At 43.5% G+C, this 9,225-nt stretch overlaps 2 protein-coding genes across 2 annotated transcripts; both read left to right on the forward strand.

The window, feature by feature from the left end:
• The first annotated feature begins 491 nt into the window (after window positions 1-491).
• Window positions 492-6,520, forward strand: LOC104961424 (bromodomain-containing protein 4-like). Its single transcript, XM_010789727.1, has one exon. The coding sequence runs from the start codon at window positions 492-494 to the stop codon at window positions 2,763-2,765; it is 2,274 nt and encodes a 757-aa protein (XP_010788029.1). The 3' UTR covers window positions 2,766-6,520.
• Window positions 6,521-7,396: 876 nt separating this feature from the next.
• Window positions 7,397-8,353, forward strand: LOC104961425 (protein GAMETE EXPRESSED 1; the record flags this gene model as incomplete). Its single annotated transcript, XM_010789728.1, has 2 exons — window positions 7,397-7,682; window positions 8,180-8,353. Coding segments are annotated over exons 1-2 (434 nt in total), but the record flags the coding sequence as incomplete, so codon positions are not given.
• Between the last annotated feature and the right edge of the window lie 872 nt (window positions 8,354-9,225).

A 9,225-nucleotide genomic window follows, 5' to 3' on the forward strand; every position in this document is an offset into this window, starting at 1 on the left:
AACACATACAGTAAAAATGCCTGTTTTGAAGCCTTCAAATGGTGCAGGAAAAGGACTTTACATTTTATTATACTTAAAGACAGGGCTATTCAGTTAAGAGAAGAGAAAAAGGAAACAAATTGTTATAATGGGTGATGTAATGATACGATACGATATTACTTTATTTGTCAGATCAAGTCTGAAATTTGACTTGCGTCACAGCAGCTCCATGTCCAACATCAACAGACAAGTATCCAGACACAATACATGAAACCCAAACGACAAACATTTAACATAACAGCACAATCAGTGAGAGAAAAGCTGCTCAAAGAGCCTTCAGCGTGCATTTGATCTGGGATTTAGCTCTGTATAGCTATGTATACTGTGTTAAAAGCTCCCACCACTTTTTTGATTTTGAAACAATTTAATAGAGTCCTTCGTCACGCGGTCAATACGCCCTTGTAGTAGGTAGTAATAAGTAGTAACAACGTTGATGCTAATGTCACCTAATGATGTGGTATTTCCCAACACAGGTGGACTCTCCTGCCCTGGTGGCCAAATCCCGTCCGGGCAGAAAGAGGAAATCCGAACAGGAACTTCCGACCCCACCACAGACCGCCCCCAAGAAACGGGGAAGGAAACCAGCCTCAGCCTCAGTAGCGCCATCCGTTGCGGCAATATCCACCTCCACTCCCTCAACTTCTGTTAGCGCAACAGTTGGGAGCTACGCTGCAGCTGCCATTTTAGCCGCAGAGGCTAAACGGAGAGCAGCAAAGGAGTCTTCCAGCAAACATTTCGTCCAGGAAACAGCCCTGCCAATCAAAAAACGTAAAACGAGAGAGACAGTGGAGGAGAGGGAAATTGTTCAAACTCCATCAGCTTCAATAACTGATACTGTAAAGGGGGAGGCAAGTAAAGGGGAGGAAGCTCCGCCAAAACCTCAGCCTACCCCTTCTGAGCAGAGCCAGTCACAATCACAGAAACAACCATCTGCTTCAGAAGAAAGTCAACCACACGGACACAAGGCGCATAAAGGAAAGAAGCACAAGGAGAAAACAGGAATAGCAGCTGGAGAAGGCAGAAGCAGAGGAGAGGAATTATACGAAGATATAAGTGATAAAGGAGGAGAGGAAGAAACTGGAGAAAGAAGTAGCAGCAGCAGTAGTAGCATTAGCCCATCAAAAAGTCACAAACGGAAGGACCGCCCACCTCACAAACACCACCATCATCACCACCACCACCACCATCATCACCGCCACCAACATCCCTCTGCCTCCAGTTTGGATCAGCCTCTTTCTCCAGGCTCCGGACATCCAGCAGCCTCCAGCCAGTCAAAGGCTGAAGTCAAGCCCCAGGTTGTACCTCAGCTCTCCACACAACAAGTGCATCACACTCATGAAGCTCCTCCGAAACCACAATCCAAGTCTGAACCTCGACAGACTCCCCCTCAACCCAGTTCCCAGGAGCATCTTCAGAGCCAGTCTCCCACTCAGACACAAGCCAAGCCAAGATACCACGCTCCTCAGCCCTCTCCTACCAGTAATGTCTTGCCCCAGCCACGGTCCCAACTGCCCCCTCCCCAAACTCACAGTCAGAGCCAGGCTTCATCGCAAAAAGGCCAGTCACATCCTGTCCACTCCCCAGCCAAACACCAATCCCAGCTTCAGACTCCACCTCAGACACACCTTCCTCAAACAAGGCCTCCACATCCACAGACCCAGTCTCCCACTGTACTCCAACCTCAAACCCAGCCCAGGCACCCGTCTCAACTCCAAACACAGCTCAAACAACAACCCCAGCTGCGGCAGTCACTGCAGTCTCATCTCCAACTCCAACCCCCGACCCGAACCCCAGCCCAGCTTCAGACGCAACAGCAACACAGAACCCCGGCCCAAATTCCGCCTCAATCCCAACCCAGGACCCGACCTCCACCTCAGCCCCATTCCAGATCTCCATCCCAAACTCCACCTCCACCCCAGTCCAGGACCCAAGCCCAAACTCCAAATCAACCACAATCCAGGGGTCCTGCTCCACTTCCAAATCAACCCCAATCTAGGAGCCTTGCCCAAACACAACATCAACCCCAATCCAGGACCCCTGCCCAAACTTTGCCTCCACCCCAGACATCAGTCCAACCTCACCTGCAACAAAGGCATCAAATGCAGCCCCAATCCCTGACGAGGCAGCCATCGCAACAACTCCAGACCCAACAAAGACAGCAAGCCAGACAGTCTCTCTCACAGCCTACGCCACCCCCGGCTCAGTCCCAAGCACAACCACACTTTCAACGGATTCAAACACAGCCACGCCCACAGCCCCAGCTCACCAGGCCCAATGTGCAGCACCTCTCATCCCACCGACCATCTCCAAGCCTAACCAGGACCAACCCGGCTCAGCAGAATCAGGGCGAACAGCCCCAAGATCTGAGCACCACACGGCCTAGTCGAGGAGGCCTTTTGCCAAGCCGAGAGGTCAGAGATGAAGGCGTCAAGGCGGAAGGAAGACGGGATCCGGCATCAGAAAGCAGAGAGGTTTCAAGAGGAGACCGAGGTTCAAACAGCAACTCAAGGCCTTCAAGCTCCCTTCCTCCTCGACCTACAGGAGCATCTGGAGCCGGAGTTGGCCTTGTTACTGGAGCAGATGGAAGGGCGAGGCTTCGGGCTGAACCAGAGGCAGCAGGGGATGACAGGGAGCTCAGAGACATCGTCCCCCAGTCCGCGGTCCCATGTCCCAGCCGAGAAGAAACCGTAGAGTCACGGACTGCCGTCAGCGAAAGAGTCAGCTGATCAGTTGGGCTGATGACCGGGACGACTGATCGGTGGACTCGCGTACTGAGTCGGCACCAGAAGGAAAAGGAGTGTGACACGGTTGTTCACGGAGTTTTAATGATTGTTACACTGTTTTCAGATAACGAAGGATAACGTCAGAGCTGGTAGGACTGTTGGAGTCTCTACTCCGTCTGATTCTGTCTGGAGACTCTGCAAAGTTCTGGATTTGAGAACCAACCTGACGCTCAAGGGCAGCTGGAGAGGAGAGCGGACGGTGTCTTTTTCTAGGAAAATCAAACAAAGAGGAAAAACCAGAAAAAAAAGTTTGTGTGTAAATATAATCAAAAGGCAGCTGTTGTGTCCCGCTAGTCTCCAAGGGGGGAGGGGGGGGGGAGTAGTTTGGAAAAACCAACGCTTAACAACACATTACTCTGAAGGAAATGTTGCTTCCGGAATATAACCTGTTTTTTTTTTATTTCGTATTATGATAGTTTATTGTTTTGTCTCTGTTATACAGCTTTACACTCTGATATTATTGACTGATAGTCCCTTACTCATCGCCGTGCTGCTGACTGACAGTCCCTTATTTAAAGTCCTGCTTTTTAACTGACGGTGACTCCTTCTATTGACTGAAAGTCCCTTACTGAAACTAGTCCTTGACTGAAATCCTCAGAGGTGATGTGGGGGCGGTGGTTTGCACCTTAAACTGGTTTCTTAGAAATCTACCATATTTTTTGTAATCACCATTTTCCATTTGGCCCGCGATAAACAAAGGTGTGGGGTCTGTAATGTTTTCCATCCACTTCCAGAATGCCCCCTACAGGAAGCAAATCTGACGTATGTATTAAGACTTGTGACCCACACAGACCTCACTCTGGACTGAGTCTTTGAAACGCATTTTGAATATTGTTTAAAATATTTGAATAACTTTAGGAGTTCTTGTAAAACAGCCGTTCCAAGTCAGTTATTTGATAAGCAAATCTCGAGAGCTCCTAATTTGGTTATAAAGTATTTCAAACCCACCGAGATGTTCTTCCAGGTTAGAGATTCTTCCATTTAGGTCTTCATTGAATTGGTTTGTTTTGGTAGTGTTTTTGTTTCCAAAGGAAGCGCTTTTAATATCAAACCAAACCCACTTTTACAGTAGCTCTATTTTAGTTTGTACTCTTCATGAAATGAGTGGGAAAAAGGAGAAATTGTGTCATCGTGTTGAATGTCTGGAACAGTTTGCAACCCCTCCAGTTTATACAATCAACCGCCTGCATGTCGCTAGGAGACTTTGCAGGCCATCAACTGGAGTCGCAACATATGCAGAGGTCGACCTCGTTAGGTTTTTACTGTTGGACATGATGGCGTTCTTCGGGAAGTTGAACCCTGAACGAGGTCTGGTCATGTGGAGACACAACATTCAGTGAGCAGACAGCAACCTTTGAGTCTGAAATTCCAGATTTGAGAGCAAAAAGAAGGAGATATTTCTAAGAGTGGAAGGAGTCATTTCCAAGGACTTAACATAGAGACCACCTGATTAACAACCTGAAGCAATTTGGTTGATATTCTTAACTATCTTAATTTGATTTAACAGTTGGTGAACATGGGGAGTGGGTGTCAATAAAAAAAAATAAAAAAATTCTAATCACATTTAAGATGTACTGACAGAATCATAAGCTTCTAATCAAACATTGCTCCAGACATTTTTGAGAAGTTTTCTTAGTGCCTTTTGTGTTTAGACAACTCATCTTTAAATGGGTTCGACTTGAATGTCACTTGTTGGGCTTATGCAGTGTTCTTATCTGTCTAAACGACTTTGACTTTAAACCATAGGCTGTATGAAATATGGATATGGTTTCTAATATCATCCATGGGTTTCTGAAGAGTATAACTCCTGGCTAATTTACAACTGGGCATCAATGTAATTGAGGCGGGCCCGAAGCAGAGCAGACAGTTAGACATGGATGGATATTGAGAAATGGATAAAGTGTTGGATTCAGGGCTTCATTCGTTCCTATGAAATGTTCTCGGTTGCACGGGAAGTCAAAATGGCCTTACTTTGGAGAACTAAAATACCTGGACTTTCTGGCGATCTTTAAACCCCGTCTCCTAGCCGATATATCGTAGACGTTCGGTCTTGGCAAAGTCAAATTAATGCATTTTAGCGCGTTTTACAGCTTGTAGACCTAAAATAATTGATTTACAGATGTCTCTTTCTGAATGTAAGTCAATGGGATCAAATCTTTTTCGGCCGATGGCTTCACGTAATTGACACAGTTGTTGTTGTTGACGTTGTTGCCTCAAGTGGCCATTTGAGGAACTGCAGTTGTTGGCACTTCCACTTAGGATTCCCTGCACATGCTTTTGACGATAATCTGACAGTCAGATATGGACGTGTCCTATTAAAGCATGAATGTAATATAAGGACTGGATATCAAAGATATGTCGCCCAAGTTCCTTAAAATAAAATAGCATGTTAGCTTCTGGGCTTGATCCACATCATAGATCTATCTGCACATGCTCAGTAGAGTTTCTCTCCCTGGCCCATTGAGATTTTCCGCAAAGAAAATTAGCCTTTCTGATAAAGTTTGTCGAATAAACAATAATGTAAAATGTTATTTCTCAGCAACTTTCACTTCAACTCACCTTTAATTAAGCTCTGTTACTGGATGTGTATTAGTGAAATGCACCCTGGGAGTGGTGGTAGATGGTAGAGTTGTGTATTGTGTAGGATATTCTATTTTAGCTTGTTTGTTTATTATTCAATGTAGGCTATCAATGAGGAGAATATACATTATATAGCACATTATACTTTTTAAATTGTACTTTATGCCAATTCTTATTTAAAATGTAGAAATATATGCCACCTTATCTTGGGCGCCTGACATCCCCTTCTCTCTTAAAGCACTTAATGTCACACTTTATTTCACCTTGGCTGTAACGATACAAACGGCAGAATCAAAGAAAATTTATGTTTTAATTAACCTGAAACAGACGTGTTGCAATGCCCTGCCGTGCATCTCAGCCAAGATTTCAATTCAATAATCTCCAGAGAATTCTTGTAGGTTTTCTGCTGAAACAACTCCTAAAACAAGGGGAAGTTTCGTGACTGTCTCCTGAGCTCTCAAATCTGAACATACAGACACTGAATGTTAATGCTCTCTCAATAGATTTGCCATCAAGAAATCTAAAAGTTTTGCACCTTATTCTTCACATGAAGGCTCCTGCACTTTAACAATGATATCGGGAAAATTGAGCTCTTCGACCCTCAAACAAGCGGGAAAACCCCCCCCCTGAATGTCTTCAACCTGGATCCGATAAATGTGCCTCGTTCTCTAAAGTCCTCTCACCTGATGTTTGTTGTCTCCACCTGAAGCCTCACCTCTGCGTACTTGACGCTCCGCCTGCCGCCCAGTTATAGCATGCTGTCTCTCACGCAGCTGCATAAATCAAACGCCCCTCTGTTTACGGACCCCCTCCACAGGACCCGACCCGGCACAACCCTACAGTAACCAGCCACCATATTGCATGTTCCAGAGTTTAGTGCCTATAATATTGTGCGTCTTGCCAGAAGCCACCATGTCGAGCCAAGCCATGTTGTGTTTCTAGACTTAGTAGTGATGTGTGTGGTGACTTCATAGTTGCTAATATTGAGGATGAATATTCTGCTTTTACTCTGGTTGGAATTAAGTGGAAACTCCAATACAATGTCGCTGTAGACAAAACTAGTTTTTACCTGTTTTCTTATTTTTTCTTTCTAACTAAAAGCGTTTGTTGTCCCCTGATCTGTGGTCGTCTGACTGATTGTAGCTCAACACACACACACACACACAAACAGGTGGAAATTAACTAAGTACATTTGCTTGTGTATTTTTGTTTTTTGTTCTATTTCTACTCCACTTATTGGATATTTAACTTTGTATTCAACTGTTTTTCATCCCATACCTGCAGTAAAAACCCTTAATGCAGCAGTAATCATATTCAGAAGAGTTCATAAACATTTTGTATATTATAATGAAACACTGACAGGGAACCTGTACTGCTCAATGAGTACTTTCAAAACTGTAAGTATATTTTGCACAAAGGAAAAACAACATGAGATTTTGTTCTGAAAGAAAACTAAATTACTCCAAAGATATGTAAAGGTATGACTTTACATACTTCACATCCCATGATGCACTGCTGCCACCTGCTGGCTGTCACGAGATCATTCCGAGTCTGCGCAGTTGAATGATCACGTCTGAATAAGGGGATGAATGTGATTTTAATTCAAATGTGATTCTTCATGTGTAATAAGACTTAACATTTTGATATTATTAAAACAAATATTTTTTTAATCAGCGTCAATTAAACGGAAACAATTTTACCATTTCTATTATATGTGTTTATTTAGTTAAAGAGCACTTTTCATAAACAAAAGGTAACAATTAAGAAAATGATACTAATACAAAACATAACAACCCCCTACAATCCATCAAGAGAGCTAGACATAAGTTATCTATTATAACTATAACTATACGTACTTCACCAAAATAATTAATAAAAACACTAAAATTAAGTGTAAAGAAAAATGTTGACAGATGCTTTTTCTAATGAAATAATAAAAACAAAACCTCGTGACCTCTCGCTGACCTCTGACCGGGTACAATTCCAGTTCTCTGATTGGCTGAGCCTCAGACAGGTGAAGATGGCAGCTCAGGTGCTCATGCTGCTGCTGCTGCTGCTGGGCGGCTCGGTGCTCCTCGCGCTCTACCCCCCCGGATCCGGTCCGGACTCTGATGCGCGAGGCATGGCGGAGCTGCGGCGCGTGCAGAGCCTCGCGACTCAGCCCAGGTACGGAGGGTGCTGGGTGCGAGCTCTGGACAACCTGGACACGCGCTGCACGGACATGACGTCAGAGAGCCAGAGCCGCATCGCGCTGAGCTTCACCTTCTGTCACCTGAGCAGGTAAGTCAGTCAGCAGGCTCTAAACGAGGGGTTTATGCATAATCTGATTTGATCTTAATTATTCTTATAGATATTAAATAACCTGAAGGACATGAGATAAGTTTCCTGGATGAACACTTCCCGTTTGACCTTCCATTTCTCATCACATGCTAAATTGATGTGGCTTATTTGAAGCTAATGTACCTGCAGTTGGTGTATTTCACTTATTGTAAGTCAATTTGGATGGAAGCGTAATGAAATGTTATGCTCGTTAAATTGGGAAGTGTGCAGATTTAACTGTCATTAATATTTCAGACATTGAGGGATTTTTTTCTATATTGAATATTATTCAAACTATATTCTCTTTCCTCATACTGTGAGAATCCTGAACACGACCTCTAAACTCTTTCTGCTGTTTTTCCTTTTTCGTCTTATTTGCAAAAAATAGTCTCATGACTGAATTTCATTGCACAATTCTGTATCTGTTACATTGACAGTAAATGATTTCTGTCTGTCAGCTCGGGCAGGGATTTCCCATCATGCCCCGAGGGGTCGGAGGTCAGCAGCTGTACAGGGGCGATGGACGCCGTGGCCTTCAACGCCTACACTGAGTTCTTCACACACACACACTCCATCTGTCAACACCTGCAGTCTGAAGCCTGGCAGAGCCGAGCGGAAAACACCATGTTCAGGTGAGACTCCAGGAACATTAACACAGGTGTTTGTGTCGAGCAGCGGACTTAACACACATCTGACCAGAGGTGGGAAGTAGTGGAGTACAAATACTTTGTTACTGTACTTAAGTACATTTTTCTGGTATCAGTACTTTACTCCACTACTTATTTTACTTTGGCTTCTTACATTTTGAACACAAATTCCTGTACTTTCTACTTCTTACATTTTGAACACAAATACCTGCACTTTATACTTCTTACATTTTGAATACAAATACCTGTACTTTATACTTCTTACATTTTGAATACAAATACCTGTACTTTATACTTCTTACATTTTGAACACAAATACCTGTACTTTATACTTCTTACATTTTGAACACAAATACCTGTACTTTCTACTTCTTACATTTTGAACACAAATACCTGTACTTTCTACTTCTTACATTTTGAACCCAAATACCTGTACTTTCTACTTCTTACATTTTGAACACAAATACCTGTACTATCTACTTCTTACATGTTGAACACAAATACCTGTACTTTCTACTTCTTACATGTTGAACACAAATACCTGTACTTTCTACTTCTCACATTTTCCAAACAGGCTGGTTCCTTTAGTCTGAATGTGTGTTTGGTGGCGTGATCATTATTATTTAGAGTCATTGCGTGCCTATTGATTTGAACAAGATCTGTGTATCCATCATTTCCTGGTCTTCTCTAAAGAAGAGGGACCAATGAAAACGTTGTCAAGTTGCCGTTGTTCACCATGGAAACATTCATTAGCTAACAATGACATTATTGTTCTATTAATATAAAGGGAGGTCAGGTACTCTTTAAAACAGCTGCTAGCTATGGGTACTTTTTACTGAAGTACATTTCAAAGCCCT

The sequence above is a fragment of the Notothenia coriiceps genome, unplaced genomic scaffold (assembly GCF_000735185.1).
Source record: "Notothenia coriiceps isolate Sejong01 unplaced genomic scaffold, NC01 NC01_scaffold00033249, whole genome shotgun sequence".
Classification (NCBI taxonomy): Eukaryota; Metazoa; Chordata; class Actinopteri; order Perciformes; family Nototheniidae; genus Notothenia; species Notothenia coriiceps.

Coding starts and splice junctions, on each gene's coding strand:
- LOC104961424 (XM_010789727.1), top strand. CDS start 492: ATGTGGTATTTCCCAACACAGGTGGACTCTCCTGCCCTGGTGGCCAAA.